The 22,320-nt window shown below is 43.3% G+C and overlaps 2 protein-coding genes across 21 annotated transcripts in view; one reads left to right on the top strand and one right to left on the bottom strand.

Moving 5' to 3' along the window:
• Window positions 1–6,370, top strand: part of Mfsd6 (major facilitator superfamily domain containing 6) — a 59,016-nt gene extending 52,646 nt beyond the window's left edge. For 4 of the 5 annotated variants that reach the window (XM_010636862.3, XM_010636861.3, XM_010636863.3 and 1 more), the window contains exons 4-7: window positions 2,004–2,165; window positions 2,689–2,787; window positions 3,885–4,165; window positions 6,036–6,370. In XM_010636862.3, the coding sequence (XP_010635164.1) occupies window positions 2,004–2,165; window positions 2,689–2,787; window positions 3,885–4,165; window positions 6,036–6,236 (743 nt within the window). In that variant the 3' untranslated portion in view covers window positions 6,237–6,370. Of the gene's footprint in view, window positions 1–2,003; window positions 2,166–2,688; window positions 2,788–3,884; window positions 4,166–5,855; window positions 5,881–6,035 lie in introns of all 5 variants that reach the window. The other variant, XM_010636864.3, reaches the window with a different exon arrangement.
• The window catches only part of Nemp2 (nuclear envelope integral membrane protein 2), a 47,503-nt gene that overhangs the window by 13,067 nt on the left and 12,116 nt on the right, over window positions 1–22,320 (bottom strand). For 4 of the 16 annotated variants that reach the window (XM_010636859.1, XM_033756303.1, XM_033756302.1 and 1 more), the window contains 4 exons: window positions 21,499–21,613; window positions 18,814–19,039; window positions 14,465–14,641; window positions 12,925–13,968 (listed from right to left, as the gene is read on the bottom strand). In XM_010636859.1, coding sequence (XP_010635161.1) covers window positions 13,788–13,968; window positions 14,465–14,641; window positions 18,814–19,039; window positions 21,499–21,613 — 699 coding nt within the window. In that variant the 3' untranslated portion in view covers window positions 12,925–13,787. Of the gene's footprint in view, window positions 1–1,294; window positions 1,603–3,638; window positions 3,697–6,363; window positions 6,568–7,763; window positions 7,857–8,417; window positions 8,556–8,962; window positions 9,060–11,190; window positions 11,253–12,924; window positions 13,969–14,464; window positions 14,642–18,813; window positions 19,040–21,498; window positions 21,614–22,320 lie in introns of those variants that run through there. The other 12 variants (XR_004514401.1, XR_004514400.1, XR_004514402.1 and 9 more) reach the window with 10 other exon arrangements.

Raw genomic sequence — 22,320 nt, 5'->3', positions numbered from 1 at the left:
AAGTTTATGACTATGCCCACCATTAGGAATAATTATTTTATAATTCTGACTCAGTCTTTTCAGTCTGGGTGGTGGGAACAGAGGCTATTCCCAGCTCTGGGTACTTTTCTCTATAATGGTCTTGGGTGGTTCTTCCTTTGGGTATAGCTACTTTCTGCACCTGACTGTGCCGATCAATACACTGCCAAACACTTCAGGGGAAGCCCCTGCAGGTCTCTAGAGTTTTCTCCCGGAGCTTTCTCCTCTGGCGTTCTGCCTGGCACTCAGGCTATCTTGGCACCAGAGATTCTTGGCTTCACAGAATCGACCAGCGAGTCTCTACCATGCCCTGCACCTTCCAGACAGTAAGCAGCCACCTGTCTCATCTCTCAGGAATCAGTCTTCATTGCTGATGGCCAGTGTCCAGGAAAACATTATTTTATATACTTTGTCCCACTTTTAAGTTATTTCAGAAAGAAGAGTAAATGCAGCCTCTGCTATTCTTCTCTGGCCAGAAGTAGATCTTAAAAGATACTGACCTTTTAGTTTAATTTTCGAAAGCATAGGTTAAGAGTTTCTGATGATCTTATCTCCAAATGAAAGTATTTTTTAAAGAGGGAGCCATTGCTCTGTCTAGGCAAAACCAGATGATTTCTTAATCCCTTCTATCTATAAAACTATTTTCATACCGTCTTTTAAAAACCACAGTTAAAAATCAGTGAAGATTTTAAGTGATACAACAAAGAGTTCCCATGTATTAAAATAACGATTTTTAACCGGTTATCTCCTTTCTCTGTTCCATCCAACAAATGGTGAAGATAAAATAAAATAGTTAAGAGGCATGGTAATTTGCCTCTACACTTAAAAAAAAATTCAAACCCTATATTCAGAAGCATAAAAATTGCTTTATCCTTGGAATCATTAACTTCACTTACCAAATTATGGTTAATGTAGATAATCTAAGGTATGTAAAAAGGTACGTGAATTGTGATGTTAATTTAAGTGGGGAAAATAGAAATAATCTTAATATCAAAGTAGGTGGCCACTAAGCAGTGACTATTCAGGACCTATAAAGAACTCCTACAATTCAATACCAAAAAAGTCAACCTAATTCAAAAGTGGACAAAAGACTCGAACAGACCTTTTTCAAAAGAAGATACACAAATGGCCAATAAGTACCTGAAGATGCTTGGTTTCCCTACTAAGTATGGGGATGCAAATCGAAAACACAGTGAGATACTGTTTCACACCCTTTAGGATTGCTGTTACTTAAAAGAAATCAAAAATAAAGGAAGTGGAGAAATCGGGTTGGTACCTCTCTGGTAGGAATGTAAAATGGTGCAGGAGACAGTCTGTTGTCCCTCGAAGCACTAAACAACGACGGTATGACCCAGCAGTTCCACTTCTCACTGCACACCTAAAAGAATTAAAACCAGGGAGTCCCACAGACACCCGCATACCAGTGTTCACAGCAGCACCAGTCACCATAGTCAAAAGGTGGAAACAGCTCAGATGTCCCTCAGCAGAAGAAAGATGACCAGACGTGCTTGATACACACAGTGGAATCTTCCTCAGGTCATTCTGGCACAGGCCACAGCGCAGGTGGACCTTGGAGGCTCTGTGCTAAGTGGAATAAGCCAGAGACAAAGTGAACTATGAGTCCTCACATGTGAGATTCCCAGAGCAGCCTGTTCCTGGGGACAGAGAGTAACAGTGCTTGCTAGGGAGGGGCTGGGGGAAGGGATGAAAGGGCACAGGGTCTTTGGGTGGATAAAAAAGTCATGGAGATAACGGCTGCACAACATTGCGAGTGTCCTTACTGCCACTGAGCTGCGTGTTTAAAGATGGTAACAGTGGTAAATTTTGTTATATGTATTTTACCATAAATATATAACTATACATATATAGTTGTAAATATGTACACAGAATAGGTGCCTCGTTACATAAGTAATTCACATTTCGAAAAAGGGTAACCAAAGGGACTTTGATCAAGCCCTGCACTCCCTCCTGCTCTTCCTTTCCAGGGGTGACCCACGCAGCCATCTGGGCGGCCTGTATCTCGTACCTCAGTGCGGCCGTGCCCCCTGAGCTGCGGACGTCTGCCCAGGGCATTCTGCAGGGGTTGCACCTGGGCCTGGGGCGAGGCTGTGGCGCCATGATCGGAGGTGTGCTAGTCAACTACTTTGGTAAGAACGGCTTTCTCTCCTCCCCTTTTTCTTCTGTGGTGAAAATGCGATTATTCACTAATACCTTAATAAACACTCAAATTATTGCTGAAGATTGCCGGAAGCCAAACTCTAGTATCTGTGTTCCCTTTCTAGATTTCCTGGTAGTCATAATTGCAAAGCACGAGTCTAGTTTAAGAGGACAAGAGCCAGCCCATAACTGTGCACATGCCTTGGCAGTTTAATGAGATGAATCACAGATAACCGCCCAGAAGCCACAAGCTCCCCAGTGAATAAGCACATGTGCTTCTGGTTTAAAGCAAGGTGCCCTAAACCTGCTGACAGTAATGCTGAAGGAAAGAAAATTCATGTTATTCCATCAGGAGACTTTGAATCAGGAAGATGTGACCGCATGTTGACTCTGGCTGTGTCAGTGCGTCTGTATAACACTGCCAACCTCATACTGTTTCTTTCACTGGAAATACAGGGCTAAGGTGGACATGAGATGACTGACTCCTCTAGCATGCTCTGCTTGTTTTTGAAGGGGCTGCTGCAACCTTCCGGGGAATTGGCATGGCCTGCCTGGTGATCCTCCTGCTCTTTGCCCTGATCCAGTGGCTGGCAGTGCCAGATGAGGAGGAAGGTAAATATTCCCACTCGCTCTTGATGGTTCTAATGGCTCAAACCACAAGGACTTCTACATGTGCTCCATGGAAACCCAGAACCTTGGCTAGGTTTTCTCAGTGATGTACCAGAGGACTCGTGTGTGCCACCTTAGAGAGAAGATACCTACTATGCTGGAAAAAATATTAGGGGTTGAGTAGCTTGGAGTTTTCTTGTTTTATTTTATGATATAAAGTACTAGGGAAGTACTGGTTTAAATTTCCTGGTATTCTAAAAGAATGTCAAACTCAAGTCAAATACATATAACATTTCACAGTTTTACTACAGTGGACCTTTGACTTAGGAACTCAATTTGTTCCTGAGGGCTGGCTGTAACTCAAGTTGGTCAGGGAAGGCTTGGGCTCCTCTACACAGCCTTCAAATACTCTCCCCTTACACAGGCAGATCTCAGTGGCCTTAGAGACATTGCCCAAGATTTCTCAACCCCACACAGGAAAGGATGTTGTCATGTTCCTTCAGCACTCTTTAAGGGTTAAGTCTGTATCTGAGACCTTCTGGAAGCACAAGAGGCTGGCATTTGGGGTGTCATTCAAGACTTTGGTCATAAGTTAAAACAAAAATTCTGGTTGTGACCCAAGTTGTTCATATGTCAGGCTGGTTGTAACTCAAGGGTCCACTGTTCTAAGGATATGCAGTGATATTACTCTGTATATCTTTACTATTTTTTTGAAGAGTCTAAATCTGAGATTTGAAGTTTTCTCTGAGCCACACATGGCCTTTATTAAAATTATTATATGGAAGGGAAGTTATGTTAAATATAAGGTGTACACGAGAACAAGACAAATCAACATTTTAGTGAAAAAGACCTACCAGCAGAATGCATGTCTCACGGCTCATCTTCTTAGGGTAACCCATCTTTCCAAAGCTTCTGTTAAAAGAAAAACTCATTTGTTGCAGAGATCAATTTTAATCCCAATGAGTTAGAAAAAAAGACCACACTGATTTTTCCGACTTTCCAGCCTCCTGAATTTCTGGGATTACATGTGCTTCTTTTGTACCTTTGTTTAAATATGTAGAAAACCCTAAAAATTAATTTAAACATCATTTTCTCTCCAGACAAGACAATGTTGGCAGAAAGGATTCCTGTTCCCTCCAGTCCTGTTCCCATAGCAACCATCGACTTGGTGCAGCAACAGCCAGAAGATGTCATGCCACGCCTTGAGCCCAGACTTCCGCCCAAGAAAACCAAGCACCAGGAAGAGCAGGAAGACGTGAACAAACCAGCTTGGGGGGTCAGCTCTTCTCCCTGGGTGACCTTCGTCTACGCACTGTACCAAATTAAAGAGATGATGCAACTGACAAGAGAAAACTGGGCTTCTGAGATCCAGCCTTTACAGGTAACCTCTCAAGCTGCGCTAACAGCACTATCTTCACTGAAGACACTCAGTTAATGACGCTTCATCCATCAAGATTTAGTCTGGTGGGGAAAATAGATGCACAGAGTTTCAGTGCACGTTGATAACTGTGCCCTAGGGAAGACTGTGATGTATGAGCTCAGGAAGGCTTCACAATAGGGATCGTAATTCTTGAAATACATAAATAAATCCATTTTAATCTTTTAACTTCTTACAAATTTCAGTGTTGATTGAGACCAGTTGTAGTGAGAATATATGGTTCTTGTTTTGGGGGACCACACTAATCCTAGAGTTCTGGCAGGAGCATGATATAAAATAGGAATGCAGTAAATATCTGTCCAATTAGTTAAGTAAATAGTAACCTGAACCACTGTATGGCTCTGACAGGAAACCTGACTGAGTGGAAATATGGTTTTGTGGTGGCTACCCCTGAAAAATAAAAGTGTGTGATTGTTCTTGTCCCTAGGGGAATGAGAACGCTAGTGGTTTATACAGCTAAACTGTATCGTGACTTGGGAAAGGAAGTGTGACTCCTGTGAAAGTTTGGCTGAGGGAATAAACTCACTTCCCCCTTTTAAAATTCGTCTCTCCCTTTTACTCGATGAGTCACATTAGTTCTATATTTAGGGTAGGCTAAGAGAACCCAGGCTTAAAAAAATAGAGGAAAGACTAAAAATAAAGAGGAAAGAGTTTGCGTAGTTTCCTTTTTAGAAAGCTTATTGAAGTACCTTGGTTGAATTTATCTTGCCTTTGGAAACTAACTTAAAACCTTCATACAATTTGAACCCAATCTGATTCTTCAGCCCATGTGTATGATCCTCTGTTTATCAAGATAATAAACTCACATGAATACCCTGCCCAGTCCAGAACTAGACACTGGGGGAGGAGGAGCAGGGGAAGGTTTTACTACTTTAGGGCAGGGATGTGAGGCAGGAGAAAGGGGCCGCCTGCTGCTCAAGTAGCAGTGGTTTTGTTTTTTGCACACTCGGCCTCGTTTGCATAGGTGCTTATTACGTTCATGTAGTGTGAAAACTTCTTTTAAGATTTTTTTTTTTTACATTTCAGAATGAGATTACTTCTCAGCCTTTTGGCTAAGATCAAGTGTACAGTTTAGTATCACTCACAAGAATGGAAACGTTTTTCTTTTTTTCTGCTTCTTTTTTATTTGGGTATTCATCTACTGGAAAGTAATGAGTTCTAATTTAGAGGGAAACCCTTTTTTAAAAATCATATTTCCTGACTTGTAAAACCAATATAGCATTTTATAGAAAGGTACAAGTGTGTGTGTGTATTCAGTTACCATTATTTACCTAAGTGCTAGCTTATGTTCCTCTTTTTTATGTAGATATTTGTCTTCTTTTCTTATTCTTTTAGTGCTCATTTTGAAATATCAGAAATACATTAGGACTCTTAATTACAGGACATTCTGTCCCCAGCTCTCTCTAGGATGAGAACAATCCCTTATTTATTTTAATTAGACCAAGTGTCTCCACCTCTTGAATTCTGAGGTCTTAGCAAGAGGCCTGCATTTCAGTGACTTACGACATGGCTGGGGCATGCAGCAATACTGGAATGACCTGCCTGGGAGTGCCAGGTATTGGGGTGATGATGTTCCTTTATCCACGAGACACCTCTGCTTATAGTGTTTGTGTTTTTCATGCGGCTGTGGCAGTTGCACATAGGAAAAGAGATGAAAGGTAAGCTGTTTTCTCCTTATCCTCTTACTCGGGCCCTGAAGTGGCCACTGCAGTTTGATCCCGGGGTGTGCTGTGTGTGACTTGAAAACATGCAAAGCGCTTCACTTAACTTGCTGTCCCTCACCTCTGGGCGTCTGTCTGTGTGTCCCTTCCAGGTGACCAGTGAGAATCAGGCGAATTCCCCAGCAGAGGGAGCTCAGCACATCCCTCATGAGCCCCGCTCTGACCCACCTAGCAGCCAGCCACCCCCTGCTGCAGCAGCATCTCCACCGCAGACCAGCGCTGCCCACGCCGGTGGGGACCTGAGCGGGGACCCTGAGAAGCCTTGGGCTCCGCCTGCTGCGGGAGGACCCTGAGGGCATCCTGCGCATCTCAGCCTGCATGGAACCTGGCTCCTTGGCCCGGGCAGAGGGCGCAGCCCCCGCCTGAACACACTGCATACGCTTCTCCAGCTCTCAACTCGCCAACGTGACGCACACACACCTGAGCTCCAGTATGCGCTGGCAGGAAGGGGCCACCCTCTGTCGCCAGAGAAGGGCGATGGTCGGTGAGGACGCCGGGCCGGGCTGCGTGGCTGCAGTGAGGTGGGACCCCAGTGGCACGAAGTGCAGAAACGCTTGTGTTCGTCTCCGTGTGAATTTCCCTCTTCTGGTTATTTATTCTCATTACTGGCTTCTTTTGTGCAAACTGGGAGGAAACAGAGGAGATCTATAATTTTGTTTCTCTTGAAGAGAACCATTTAAAAATTATAAACATATTTAAAAAGCAGATAAAAGTTAGTAGATGCTTTTTGCTTTGAAAAAGCTAAAAGTTTCATTATAAACCCTGTGTATCCCTAGCGAATAATTTTTATATATGTGTGGTATATAATGAAAATAGTCAACTCTTTGAGCAGCAAGTTACCAACTACTGTTACCAACTACTGCAAGCTAAGGTGAGCTTTAAAAATGCCTTTTGTTTTACATGGGATTTCAGAATGACCAGAAAAGAGGAAAAAAAATTTTTTAAAAGAAAACCAACCAATTCAGTATCCTTCGGTTTGATGGAGAAGGGTTTACAGAATATGGTGATACTGTAATGGCCTCAATCACTATTTGCCATTTTATAGTGATTTGGGCTCTACTTAGTAGATGGAATAAAACAAAAATCACTGAGTTCCAAAGGGTTCCTTTACTTAAGCAGTACTATTTACAAAGAACAGTATAAGATTTAAGTGCCTGGGGGAACCATATGATTTTTTAAAATTACATAATGGGTCACTTTTGTTTGTGAGGTGGTAAATAGGCAACCAGGCATGGGAAGGATGGGAACTAAAGAAATAAATCTCAGTATGTTCTTTCCTGAGAAGATGCCGCTGGACACTGGACAGGTCAGATTCCGGTATGCAGCTTGCATATTACAGCTGCAGTCAGAATGGTGGCTGGGAGAATCGCATGAAAGCTTGCTGCTAAGAGTGAAGGGGAGATTAAGGGGAAGCATGGGGAGGGCTTCAGAAGTGGGGTCGCTGCTGTAGCTGAATGAGGGTCAGGGGTGCTGTGCGTAACAGCTGTGGAGGAGCCCAGGAGTCAGCAACGAGCAACTCCCTTAAGCCTCTGGCCCTGATTAGACGAGATCGGCTGTACTGAGAGGCTTCTCCATGACTACTGTCTGGGATACTGCATCCGGGAGAAGAAATCCTATGCTTGGATGGGTGTCTAGCTTCACCATAAAACACAGTCTACAGATAACCGAAAGAGAGAATTAAGCAAATAGTTATTTTTGCACTTGAACTGAACTGTACTGTAAATTATCATGACTCATTTTAAGTGACCTTTCAAATCAGATGTATTTATTATGCTCGTGTAATTAATGAAATAACATAGTGGGTGACGGCTGAACCTCACCTGTGAATGTACAGTATGTGGCTCTGCGAAGCTGACTGTGGGAAGTCAAACATCCATATTGTATCTTGTGTTTACAATTCACTGAAAAGCCTGCTGTTTTGGAAATGCACAGTGGACATATTGAAATAAAAGTAAATATCGTTTTTAAATATTTCTTAAACGCTAACGATGTGACCAAACAAGTGAAAGTCCTTACTCTGTAATGAATGAGACCAAACCCGACTTGCCTTTGCTATGAGATGTTTGTTATGAGAACTGACCCAATAATGCAGTCATTTCCAGACTTCATGAGTTTGTGGACCTTGTGACTTTTTTTTTTCCTGTGCTCAAAAATGCCACATGCCACTTTGAGAAATATTAAAGTAAATTCAGACTAAATCTTGGTTGGAGAACTTTGTAGCCCCTCTTGAGATCCTAAGAAATATTTAGGGGCATCACAGAGCCCGGGATGATAATCACTGCCATGCTGACTTATTTCCTACTTTTTCCTGTGATTATACAAATAGTAAATTACCTTGTGTGGATCTGAAGAGGCTGGCTGGTAATTATTAAACTGTTCTTATGGAGTAAGCAGAACCACAAGCAGATTATAACCCACCCCATAGGCAGCCTCCTGGGAGGCCCGAGGCACTCAGAAGAGCAGTGTCGGTTTACCAGCCCATCGGTGCTGCCAAGGCTGCGTGAAGCAGTTGGCTGGAGGCCGCTTCTGGGTTTCCAGTCCCTTCCGGTGCTGCTGCGGGACCACTGCTTACTCGATGTTCCTCTCCACCAATTAGGGGTTGAGCAGTGAGCCTGGGCAAAGGGAACCATACCTGGTCAGTGAGTGCTTGCCATGTGCTGATCAGGTTGTCCTAGCTTTATAAGCCCAGGTGGTACCCATCACGGCCCCCATTTTAAATATGAAGATTCAGAGGCTAACAGCTTAGGTCGGTGGTGGTGAACCTATGGCAGGCTGTATCACTGAAAGCTCTAAGAGGTTCTCCATCACTGGCTAGGTTATAAATTCACAAGCTCAGGTCCTTCTGATGCCAAAGCCCTGGTCTGCCCGGCCCCTTCCTCCGTCCCAGGAGACTGGGGCAGCCATTCCCTGGTTCTGTTGCAGTAAAGCAGACTGTTGAGACCACCCTGGCCTGAACCGTCCCATATATGCCTCAAACAGGTGTGTGGTTATATTCTATTTAGTATTTCTGGGTACTCACAGATAGCAAAAGGTCCAGCACCTTCAAATTTCTGATGTTTTTTTAACGGTGACAATGCCAGACCCTCTACATACTGGAAGTGACAGGCTTGGCAGCCCTGCAAAGAAAAGCAGGAAGGGACCCTCAGTGCCCCTACAGTCAGGAAAGGCAAACAGACGCATCACAGCTGAGCATCCTGAGGCAGCAGCCCTGGAGACAGCACTGTCTGGGGGAACTTCCTAGAATGGAAATTCTTTGTCCAGTCCAATATGGCCACCATGAGCCACATACAGCCATGCAGCCCTTGAGATATGGGCAAGTGCATCTGAGGACTTAATTTCTAACTCTGAATAGCTACATGGGGCTCGTGGCTACCATGCTGAACAGCACAGGTATGGAGGAGAATACCTGCGGGAGACCTCTGGGCCTTGCTTTCCTCAACTTCTGCATGAGAGGCTGGACTCGTAACACTGTGCGAAGATGAGGATATGTCTGTGATGGAGATGACCCGTAGAGACCAAAATAGGTTTTTCATTCAGAAAGAAGTTCTTCAGCCTTTGTGCATCAGAGCAAAACGAAGGCTACTCGTGGAGCTCCAAACCACTCCTGTGTATTTAAGAACATCAGGCTCCAGAACTCCAAACCATTGGGCAGTTGGGAGAATGGTGCTTGGATAGGGACAGAAAGAGGGGTCAGGGGTAAGGAGGAAGGAGTGGTTCTCAGGTGAGAAAGTATCAGACTGCTGGGACAAGCAGTGGCTTTAAGGAAGGAACTGCAACTCACTGCTGTCTGGGATGGGAAAGCGTGAGCCAGATTGGGTGGGCACCCAGCTAGCCCAGCTCCCATCTGCTCAGTGTAGCTCCAACAACCCCCAGTTCTTATGCAACCCAGGAACCTCTGTAGGGCTATGGCTGGGAATGTGGGCTCTGGAGCCTCTGAGCCTCAGGCCTCCTCTGAAATGGAGGTAATTTTAGTGTCAGTTTTACAGGTTGTACATGATGTACCTGACACTGTGCCTGTGCATCAATGCCACAGATACAGCTGTGCAGCAAAGGGCCCCAGCCACAGCCTCGATCTGAGAGTGTTCTGTTGGCATTTAAGCTTATAAGCATTCCACACAAACTGTACTGCCATGTGAAATATACTGTACAATAAACCTTTTGGTTCCAATATGTACTGTAACACTAAGTGGCTGGAGATATGACTTAAGAAATAAAATGAACCAAAACATAAGTTGAAGAAGATTTAAAAAAACAATAAGTAACAATTCCATAACAAATAAGACCTGCAGAGAGGGAGAGGCTATTAAAACAACAGTTCCATAATTTCCATTTTCTTTTTCTCTAAAGTATCAACAAATGCAATAAATGTTGAGACTGTCTTCTTCTTTTGATCACTAATTAAAAAAAAAAAAAACAGGGATTTAGCTTAGTGATTCCACCGCCTGCCTCACAAGCACAAGGTCCAGAGTTAAAGCCCCAGTACCCCCCTAAAAAAAAAACAAAAACAAAAAAATCAAAAAACCTGCTTCCAAATTCTTTAAATAATAAAAGAAGCTATCTCACTGCACATGTCTTCCAAGACAGATCCTGTTAAATCTGCCCATCCCAAATTGCTGGTGACCTATGAAGGTATCACACCTGAAGTTCATAGTAAAACCACTAAAGTTTCCTTATAAAGATGATTTGATTCTTAGGCCAGAGAAAGACTGAGTATTTTAACAGACCTGAGTAAAACATGCCTACTAAAACAGGGTAGGATGCCAGGGCCAGAATAAAGAGTAGAAAACTAGCAGTCACAGAGAGGAAGACACTGGCAGGTGAGGACACAGGCCGGGGTGGCTCTGCCAGACTGGGGATCTCATCCAGCAGTGAGCCTGTCTCATTGCCAATGTTTGCAGTGGACTCTGGCCTCGTGACGTTAAGCAGGTGAGCTATATAAAACAAACTCCCTTTACCTTTTCCCATTTACCAACGAAGCTTCTTATGACTTGACCCACATAAATCTGACTTCTGCAAAGGTGCCAGGCATTTTTATTCTCATGCCAGGTATATTTTTTGACTGTGAGTCACTTAAATGGACGGACTAAATCACTAAATTGGCTGACAGGAGACAGATCTTAAAGAACAATGGCAGAAATCAGATTTCTGAGTCAAGGAGGCCGAGTCACCCAAATGGCCACCTCATTGATGCCACTCCACACAGCAAGGACTCAGAAAGCAGCTTGCTCCTGGATGGTCTAAAAGTACCTGTTCTAATTGCGGGTTTCATCAAGGTCCCAACACCATTCCTTTTATCTATGCACAGGGTCCTGCGCAAAAAACAAAGAGAAAGCTAATTTAAACAACTGTACACCTGCAATTCCGGGGCCTAATCACACAGATTAATGTCAGGTCCTGTTCCTCCTCTTGGTATAATTTCAAGGTCTTAATTCATCTGAATATTTGGATACATCGACGTAGTTCATCATCTACTCCAAGTGTAAAATCTTTTAAATTTCCAGATTAAAAAAAAGCCATTACTGTCCTCCATGTCAGATGGACGCTCCCCTGTGATTCAACCCTAAGTACTGGCAAATTATATAACAAATGCACAAAGCATTTTTGTGATACATAACGCGTTTTTAAAAACCTTTTAAAATAACATTTGAATGACAGGATTGTCTAAGCATGGCCACCCACGCTCTGTGTCACCCACACATGTGGTGTCAAACAGTCCAATTTGCTAACAACAGCAGGCTTTTGTGAGGCACCTCGTGTAAGCAGGAACGCAACAAAGGATTCCTTCTGCCCCTAACTCCACACCTATGGTGGTGGGGAGCACTGCCGTCTGACTGCATGGTCCCTTAAAGTGCTTAAAGGCCTTTAACAGGGCAGAGAAAGGGAAGGAAAGAGAAAACAAGGACGGGAGGAAGCAAGGAGCGGAAAATATGCATCGCTTGATGGGGATTCGAGTTATGATCAGTCCTACATTAAAGTTGAAATAAAGCAACAACTTAAAGAGACACCAAGAAACATCACCAGTAATGCCTTTAATTGTTCAGCTTCTCATGGCACTCATGTAACAGAAACAGACAAATCCATGATTTCCACAGACGCTCGAGCTACACCCAAGGTGTGGGCAGCACAGACCCCACCATATCGCTATACCTCCTACACTAACATCACTGATAAATACAGTTATAAAAATAAAAATCAGATTCAACTGTAATAAGAATGATGCTGGACTCCTGCTTACTCCTGTAAAACAGCCGTCATCATAAAAGTGAATGGAAGCTATGCTTTGACTGTTTCACATCAATCTATGTAAAGGCACTGAGTTAATTTAGAAAAGGCACCTAGGGCCAGGGATTTGGCTCAGTGGTTCTGCTGTCTGCCTCGCAAGCACAAGGACCCAAGTTTGATCCACGGTACCAAAAAAAGAAAAAGAAAAAGGCACCAAGTGAGGTTTACCAAAAAAGCAAAAGATGTCTTGTAGAAGCAGACATGAAAAAACTGATGTCTGGCTCCAAAAGAAACAGCATCTGAAACCCAGGCTGGAAGTTCCCACTGAGGAGCTGCCCTCACACACTCGGTAAAGAAGCTCCACTAAATCAGGCTCAGGAAAGCCAGGCCCAAATTCTCTGTGGTTCCCCGCCCATGACCCTTACTAAAAGCAATTCCTCATCCTTTACGATCACATCAGAAAAAGGCCTGAGTTGGATTCACAGAGGAATCCATTCAACAACATCTTTGCCCACAGATTATTCTGCTGTGTTCCAACCGCAGGACCTCTGTTCTGGCCTCCTTCCCTCTGGGTCAGAACTCAGTCCTTACTTCACTCTGGTGTTTAACATCTGGTGTCAGGAAACAAAATAGACTTGTGTAAAAATACCACAAGTCTGTCTTGTAGGACATCCTTACAAACATATATAACTAAATAATTTTTTAAATGACTCAAAATGTCACAAAACCTTAAATGCCTTCAATTTCAATATATAAAAAATAATGATAATTTCTGGTTGCCCTATCAAAACTTTATACTCTTAAGAAACGTTTCTCTTTATCACAGTTATTAAGTAGCCAGATGGGCACTGTTGAAAAATTAAAAACAAAAAGTAAAAAGGAAACCCACACTGTGACCCGAGTAGGGCTGGCCCTCAGTGTGGGTCTCAGGAGGCCTTCTCTCTCCCTGAGTCAGGGACACCCGAGGGCTGGAGCTCTATCAGTACTGCCTCTGGTTAGCTCTGCGCTCTTGGACAAGTCTTTTAACCTCCCCACACTGCAGTTCTACCATCAAGTAGCTTTTTCGAATCATGTGTCCCCTGGAATATTAATTTTATCAAAAAGGGTTCTGTGGTCCGTTGGAAACCATGCAGTTTTTCCCTTTTAGGAGAGTCAGTGTACACCAGCATCAGAAAGCCTCTGAGAAGTGCTGCAGCATACTCAATTAACCTTGATCGCCCTCAGCTGACCTCAGAACCCCTTTCTGGCTCATGCTAGTACTCTGTGCAAAACCTGAAACAGCGTAACTCCGGTCTCTGCCAGCGCTGATTCAGAAGAGATGTAGGGAGAGTAACGCAGTCTCATGATACAGGTTCAGGGGATTAAGAGGATTAGCGCCTGGTGTTGACAAGGCACCTGTCACTTACTGGGCCCTTGAAGAGCAATGTAATGTCCTTGTTCCTAATGAAAGCCTTCATTGAGGCAAGTGGCAGAGAGTGTCACAGAGCGTGGTGCCCACCTATGGGACAGGAGGTAGCACACCTCGCCAGGAATACCAAGTCCTCTTCAGAAAAGGCCGTCTTCCTTCCCAGCGTGGCTTATGCTTCTCCGCAGCTGCCACCAGAGCAGCTCTGCCAAGGGTATCAGGGCCCTTGCCCCGCACCCAGGGCATGGTTCTCAGTGAGGTCAACTCGCAGGGAGACCGTGAGGGGCGGGGTAAAGAGCTGCTCCTCCAAGAAGGCACCTCCGAGGCCGTACTGCTCTTCATGCAGACTCATTTCCTTAGGCGACAAGTGGCTTGATCCAAGAACAAAGTCTGCGAATCTAATAACAATTTGTTTTGTTCTTAATTAAAGTTATGTGAGTACGGAAAGTTTTGTTTGGGAAGATAACATGTGCCCTTGCTGCTTATCCCCTTGCGTGAAATCTGACTTTGTTTCGAGAGAGGATGGCACTTCTACTCTGGGTATAAAGGGGGACGGCAGATGCAACCGCCATCAGGGAAAGGAGAGAAACTGGCAGCCAAATGGAATGTACACACTCTTGTCTGCTAATTCCTTCTCGTGTCTAGTTTCTAGATGTTGAGATTTATTATTCATTATTTTAGTGTCAATACCTCACATCAGATCAGTACACTCCAGCAGATCAATACTGACTCAGACAATAGCTGTCCTACTCCAAGGCCAGAGTACTGAAGAAAAGAACTTCTGACAAGTTCGACAGCATCTGCTTCTAAGTGGAAGTACCTGTCCCACAACACTGTATTGTTTTCAGAATAATTAAAACCCAAGCCGTACTGGAGCAGCTGGGCAGGACTTACTTCTTAGGATCCTGGAGCCTGGAGACAGCCAGCCACGTTGGGAAGCCGGGCTGGCGGCAGGCCTGGCGCAGGTCCTCCAGACCACGGGCTGTTTCGACCTCAGCCTGCTCCCTGTACTCGTCCTCCGTGAGGTGTTTAGCCGCCGGCCACTGCAGGGTGAACCACTGCTCCACTCTCCTGAAACGAGTGGCATTTGGTTGCTAGATTCCTGCCCAAGTCAATACTTCAGATTTATAAAATACCCCTCGCAGAGAGTAACAGTAACACTGCTTAGCTTCCTGTGTGTCACACCTATGCTTACCATGGTCATTACTGTGACCGCTACGACCGAGGCCTAGAGGACCCACAGTTTGGGCCTAATTTGGGCCTCCCTGCTTCCCAGACTAATGTAAATAATGTTCCCAGGCCTTTGGGAATCAAATTCTGACAGAGATATTTATTATACTTTTCTTCCTCGGTGATTTCTAATCACAAAATAAGACAAAAGTCTGGCTTCTTCATGCTTGGCCTGCTGGTATTCCTGGGCACAAACTGGAAAGCAGCTGAGATATCCTTTTATGGGGACCCAACAGGACGCACGCTTGGCACTTGCTCTCTAGGCCAGGGAGCTGGATTTGTGGGAAATCACTCCCACCTAGTGGTGGTGCTTCTGACTGATCTTAGAGGATGAGTAAATACCGTACAAAGGTCTTTTATGTACAATAATTTATATTAGTTCTTATACTATATGTTGACAGGCTCATGGTTGGATTTTTCTTTTTCTAACCTAGAAAGTCTTAAATCTCATAAAATGCAGGTATCTAAAATTTAGGAATATAAGAATCTCATAAAAAGAGTAATGATGATAAAGTTTTATATTTATCAGTGCATTTAAAAAGTTTTTTGGGTTAGTAGTAAATTAAGATAACCAGAGATTTCCAAATGTGAATAGCATCTGAATTACCAGGTGGGTCTTAAACATGTATACTTTCTTGAGGGTCAGGGCTTCAAAAATCTAAGAGCCTCTAATGGTTGATGTGCTAGTTCACTCCACTGAGTCCCCAGCCTGGGTTCCCTGGAAGAAAGCTGTAGTCTCTGAGCCAGAAGCTTGGGACCCACCCTGGCTGTGAGGGTTACTAAGTGAGATTCTTTACCAGTCCTGAGCCTCACTTTTCTATTTTAAAAATAATGAAAACAGTAAGATCTACCTCATTGTCGTAGTTACTTTTCTCATCGCTGAGACAAAATACCCAACACCCAAAGTTAAAGGAGGAAAAGTTTATCTTAGCTCACAGTTTGTAGAATTTCAGCCCATAGTTGGTTGGCTCCAAGGCAGAGCAGCATGGCAGAGAAGCATCACAGAGGAGAAGGAGCTCATGGTGTGGCAGGCAGAAGGCATCAGTCACCAAGCAGCCACAACAAAGCAAGCCTCCCTTCCCCTTCTATCCCATCCAAGCTACATGCCTACCCAGGTGGGCCTTCCCATTATCCACACCCAGAGCGATGTTAAACCAATCAGTGGACTAAGTTAACAATCACTCACCTTAATCCAGTATCACACACCCTAGATCAGTAGTGGCAAACCTATGGCACACGTTATTTGTTTTCCTTTTAAGACAAAAGATGCTACTGTAAGTTGTTTTTCTGAAACTAAATCCTCAGTATTCAGGTTTAATTGTAGTGTTGGTACTTTGCAATAAATAAGTAGGTTTTGGGTGCAGTTTGGGGTCTCACCTCTAAAAGATTCACCATCACTGCCCTAGATCCAGCCAAGCTCTAAAAAGTCCCAACTATGAGCACGAGGCTTTGGGGGACATCTCAGTACAAGCTAGAACAGTCGTGAAGTCACTGCACAGATTAAATGAGATTTTTGTGGCCTAGGGTTATAGGAGTTACAATCAAAAGATACTACAATATATGGAAGCAGCTCTTTGCAAACTAGAATGTACTGCACAAAATCAAGATATGAGCATTTTTTAATTTAACCTATGAGCATCTGTTTTATTCCTAGTTCATGGAATTATAGAACATTTTGATTATTATGGAATGCACAGCAAACACAGAAAAGAACAATTGTGCAGGTGACAGGATCTGCTTGTTGGACAGTTAAAGGGGAGAAGGAAGAAATTCTGCTCTGAGTCCCTCAGGCCACACCCTAGCAAAGGACCTGGGGCCCGGAGGATGTGAGTGGCCAGCCTCCTCCTGGCAGAAGGACCTCTGGGACTTCCAGGCCCTGGCTGCCTTGGGCAGGACCCCTCAGACCACTCAGGGTGCACCCCTGTGGCTGGCACTGCTGTCTTCTGCGTACATGCCCTGTCCTGTCAGTGGTGCATTTTCAACCCTGTGACAATGCCATGCAGTCACCATAAACTACCTGTCGCCACAGAGTCTCCTTTTCAGAGCCAAATCACTCCCCTTACAGCACTGGTCTCGCTGCCTGTTATGGTGTAGTTCTAGAGGGCCCCCAAGTCCTGTGTGTCTAGAGATGAGCTTGTGGAGGTGATTGGATCACGGAAGGACTATACTCCTTAGTGGACTGATGAGTTCAGAGCTCAGTGTGCTCTTAGCAAGTGAGGCCTGGTTAGAGATAGGTCACTGGGGGAGTAACATGAAATGATGTCCTCATCCCCTGCTCTTCCGCTGTCTCCTTCCCAGCCGCCATGTGTTGGGCAGTTTTGCTCAGCCATCTTTTCCCACTGTGCCATTTCTGCCCTAGAGCCAATCAAGCATGGACTGATCCCTCTGAAAACCATTAGCTTAAAGAAACTTCTCTTCCTTTAAGTTGCCAGGGTCAAGTACTTCATCCCAGTGTGGGAAAGTGACCGCTGCACTGCCCTGTTCAGGTCCTTATCTGTGCTTGTCCAGACAACTGTGGAGTGTGAGGCTGGGTCTCCTGTTACAGGGGTCTCCCCCACCACCCATCTTCTGTGTGAAAAGACAGATGGATCACATTCCACTGGCCCTGGAATGTTCATGGTCTCTAATTTGATTTGTTTGTTGAACGTATTTTATATTTTAATTAGATTCGTTGCCAACATTTAAAAAGCATTAGGATTCACATTCTAATCCTAATTCAAGTTTCCAGTTTTCTAGAAAATCAGATCTGACAATGAAGGATCCATATGCCACGTAGTAATCAGCTTAAGCTGGGGGTAACCGCCTCTTTGGATGAGGGCACACTGCGGAATTCCCCCAGTCCTCCTGTCACTCACTGTCTCACCCCAGCAGCCTGGCCCCTGGGTTTTAACCCCTCTATAGGCAGCCAAGAGAACAGAACAAACTGCATCCTGGTTAGTCGCTCCCTGCAGAGAGGATCAGACCAGATTCATCAGCAAGGGATGTGATGCACCCCGACCTAGGCAGTACCCACCTTACCCGCTGCCCTGATGGCTGCTGCCTTGGGGTGGTACCAGATGGGCCTTTGCTCTCTATCAGAACACCCTCCATGTTTATTCGCCAAGGCATTTTGGTTCATTATTTAAGATTCAGCCCAATGATATCAACTGCAGGACAGCTTTCCTGAACTTTCTGTAAATCTTAGTTCCTAGAAAAATCTCGATTATTTATTTATTTATTTATTTTTGAGAGAAAGTCTTGCTAGGTAGTTCAGGCTGGTCTTGAACTCACTATGTGTAGCCCAGGCTGGCCTCGAACTCATGGTGATACTCTTGCCTCAGCCTCCTGATTGCTGGGATTACAAGCATGCACCACCATGCCCACTAAGCTCTATTTTAACACTTAAGATACAGAAATGGATGCCTAGATCTCCTCAAGTGCTCCCCAGGGTAGGGCCATCCCCATATGGGCACCCAACACAAAAAACAGGTGTTCAGACTCCAGGACTGAGGAAGACACAAAAAGCTGCGATAAAAGAAGTCCCACTCATCTTTCTATTTTTTCAAAAGGCCTGGGCCTTGAGTTAAAAACCTAAGAGAAAATAAAGCCCTTAATACAGTGGACTAAAGAACACCTTCAGTCATTTATGATTCATTTCTTTTTCCTAATTCTTATAAGCACAACTAACATCACTCTAGCAGTCTGTGACTCTAATAAAAGAAAATGCATAATAAAAGCAGAAATTTTAGGGAACCCAGGGCCCAAGTAATTTTACCACTGATTTTAATAAATTTGAGTGAGCTCTGACACCCTAGTAACTGGTGGTACATCTCTGAAGGATTAACGCAGATTAGAAATGGAAATGGGATCAGATGCTTGGAGCTCTTTGCTCTCCCACTTTCAAGAGTACAATCTCCAGATCAAATGTAGTTAATTATGAGATCAAATAAGATATTCACAAAAAAATCCCCCAAACAGTAAATAAAACCAGAGCCTAGTGTGTCACGTTTACTGGGAACAAAACCGAAACCTACCTCTTGAGATAACTCAGAGCTCTCAGTGGGTAGTGCAGACTTGGGGAGCACAGGAGCAGCAGCATCACAGTGTAGGCGAACTGAGGCACCCCAGAGCCAGCGTAGATCAGGACCAGGGAGAGCAATCGCACCGTCCACATCAGGAGAGCCCTGCTCCTGGCGTCAACAAGGGGTCCATGTTTGTAACAGACAGCAAAGCTTAAAATTCCAACTACCAGGACGTAGCCTGGAAAAGAAGAAGAACAAGGTATAAACATATAAATCGGAACTTAGAAAAACTATGTGAGAACCTGGGAAAGCCTTGACTTAAAGTAAGTGCTAAGAGAAAACCTTACTTTTGTTTTTTTTTGCAATGAAAGTTGAAAAAAATCTTACTTTTAGAACTTATTTTTTCATTCCACATGAGCTATTAGGTGCCTTTTGTAATAATGTAGGCTTTATAATCATTTTATGATGATATAACAATATGATCATATATATATATATATATATATATATACATACATATGGCGATTGTTTGAATTAGAAAATGTATTCCCACATAAGACACATTGCTACTGATACCCCATGCTTCAAGCACACATCCCATCATTCTTGCCACTTACTGATACTTCTAGAAGTTCATTTTTTGCGAATCTTTATGAAGTGTCATTAAAAAATGGCGAATGTCACTGACAAGTGCCATCCAACAGAAAGGCAGGCTCATAAAAACATTACAGTGTGTCCTCATCTACCTTGTTCTCTGGAGCTGCCACTGGAACCTCTTGCTCTTCCCAAAGTCAAAATGACCGTGAAAGGTAAAGTTACAGATCAAATCAGGACATCCAGGCAGCCACAAGTCAAGACACTAGTAATTGAAAAAAACTTTTCTTCTTAAATATTCACTGTATTTTTTGACCCCATCGCATCTAAGCATGTCTGTTTTTAGTCCAGTATCCTAGATGGGAAATGTCATCCTGGTTTGGGTCAGAAATAAGTCACACTAGATGTCACTGTCAGCTATAAACCTTACTTCACATTTTTTTTTTTTTTACCTTCTAGTCACAAATGGGAAAAGTAAGTTTACAGTGGAGGGGTCAGACGGTCACCCTCCTAAGCCAGGGCTTAGTTCACCATCACTAGCGGTGTGCCTGTGTGGTGCTGAGTTTTCGGATGTGAGCCACGGTACAGTACACATCGCCTCCTGTGTCTTGCACCCAAAAGGGGTAATTTACATCCAAGCAAACCTCAGGACCTAATCACAGTGTACAGAGCATGTGGGGGAGAGAGGGATGAGTGCAACTGTGCCACAATCACCAGGTAAATCTAGAAGGCGGACAGTCTTAACATAATTTGCTTGGTCTGTTCAGCATACCACCGTGATTTAAAAAGAAACTACTGTTTATTAAGAGACTCACAGAACACAATGGGTGCAGGCTGTATTCATAGACTAGACTAGTTGGTTTTTTTGTTTTGTTTTGTTTTGTTTTCAAATCAGCCATCAAGGACAACAGGGAAATTTTAGCATGATCTGGGAAATAGATGATTTACGTGATTATTAATTTTTTAAAAATTTAATAGTGGGGCAAGGGCTGTAGCTTAGAGTGTGTGCATACACGAGGCCCAGTTTCAATCCTCAGCACCAAAAAAGAAAAAGTTATTTCACTATAAAGAAAATGTTTTGTTTTACAGATGTGCAGCAAAGTATTGAGAGGTACATACCATGTCACCTGTAATTTTCTTAAAAGTACCTAACAAGAAAAGATAATAAGGGGTTAGGGACACAGCTCTGGTTGAATGCTTGCCCAGCACACCTGAGGCCCCAGGTTCAAGCCGCAGCACTGCAGCAGGACAGGGGGAGGGAAAAGCATAAAGTTTTCAGGTAAAAGAAAAACATAACTGCTTTTGTTTTAGGGGTGGTATGTTTATGTGAGAAATTTGGTTCTAAGCGTTCTCTCCTTCTTTATTTCCAAACTTTAAAAAAAATTTCTTTGGTAACATAAAACAAAGTAAAAGAATTTTTTTAGCAGGAAAGTCAAGTTTTTTAGTCAATTTATATTTAGACTTTCTCACCTTTCATACTGAATGAATTAAGAAACATGAAAAGAGTCACATTTTTTAGAAATTTTGACAAGTTAGATGTGGTTAGGGCTTAATCACAATCAGAAGCATATGTAGTTGGGGACAAATGTTTTTTAACTTTTTTTCCCAGTACTGAGGATTGAACGCAGGGCCTTCACAATGACTGTTATCTTTAGCTTTTTTTAATTTTAACTTTGATACCAGTCTTGCTAAGTCACTAAATTGCTCAGGCTGTATTTGAACATGTAATCCTTCCACGTCAGAGGGAGATCATAAGCATGCACCTCTATGCTTGGCTTTTTATTCTTCTGGTCATTACTGTAGAAAACTAAGAAAGATTATAGAGAAACAGTTTAAAATGAAGCCTGAATGAAATGAAATCACCAATTATGAGGATAAAATAAGCAAAATATTATTTTAATAGCATCACTTCTTAGTTCAAGATCAAAATTTAGATGCTGGAGAGAAAAACGCATGTTGAAAGAAGTCCTCTAGTTGTACTTTTCAGCTTCTCTGTAACAGAATGTATTTTTTTCTTCCTGGTACCAGCTTTTGAGGCAGGCGCAGTGCCACTGAGCTACATCTACGGCCCAACAAAATGTGGTTTTAAAAATATTTACCTACCTAATATATATTTTCCGTTTTCATACCACAGCCACTTCAGCTCTTCCATCAACTGGTATATACCATAAACTGAAGCAAACCAACAACCAAGCATTAAAGCCAAAAAGGTGCTATACTGTGTATGGGAGAAAATAAATGACATAGTTTTTTGGTTCGGTCATGCTTATAAAATAGAAGAAACAAATAAACCTTTTGTATTAGAAACTTCTGCATCAAACTGAACTGAAGTCAATAGCATGTTGTGACTCAGGGCTTGGTTCCCAAACAGTGCCAACTCTGCTCCAGGGGACTGTGAAAAATGCAGGCTCTCCGGCTCCCAGGGGACTACAGATGAGAGCCTGCATCTTGCTAAGATCCCGGGGGCCAGCATGCACATTGCTATGCAGAGGAACATGCTTCTCTCAGAGTAACGCTGGTGCTATAAGCTTTAGGTAAATGCAACATCACCACCACGAATTAATACACTTTATCTTCAGCTAAATTCAGAGCCTTATTTTCTTGAAGGTGTGTTGGAGAACTACTAATCATAGAGAAATCCTCAGATGTAGCAATGCTGTTAATTAAGGTCCCAAAGATTTAGCATCATGAGATTCCCAAGTTCTGCCAAGATGAGAAAAGCTTTTACTCAAGATGGAATCTGTTTCTTTTCAGTCATTAAAAAATTGCCTACAAAGAGCCTCAAAACAGCATTACCAATACTTACAATTTGATAAGACTCCTTATAGTAATAATTAAAAATGGACTCTCCACAAAGATACATTTTAACTTCAGTTTATGTAGTGAAGGCCACAGATTAGATTAAGAAATGCAGAATGAGCTGCA

The sequence above is a fragment of the Fukomys damarensis genome, unplaced genomic scaffold (genome assembly GCF_012274545.1).
Source record: "Fukomys damarensis isolate Sample0158 unplaced genomic scaffold, DMR_v1.0_HiC HiC_scaffold_26, whole genome shotgun sequence".
Classification (NCBI taxonomy): domain Eukaryota; kingdom Metazoa; phylum Chordata; class Mammalia; order Rodentia; family Bathyergidae; genus Fukomys; species Fukomys damarensis.
The sequence above is the reverse complement of the archived record's forward strand: the minus strand, read 5'-3'. Positions and strand labels throughout refer to the sequence as shown.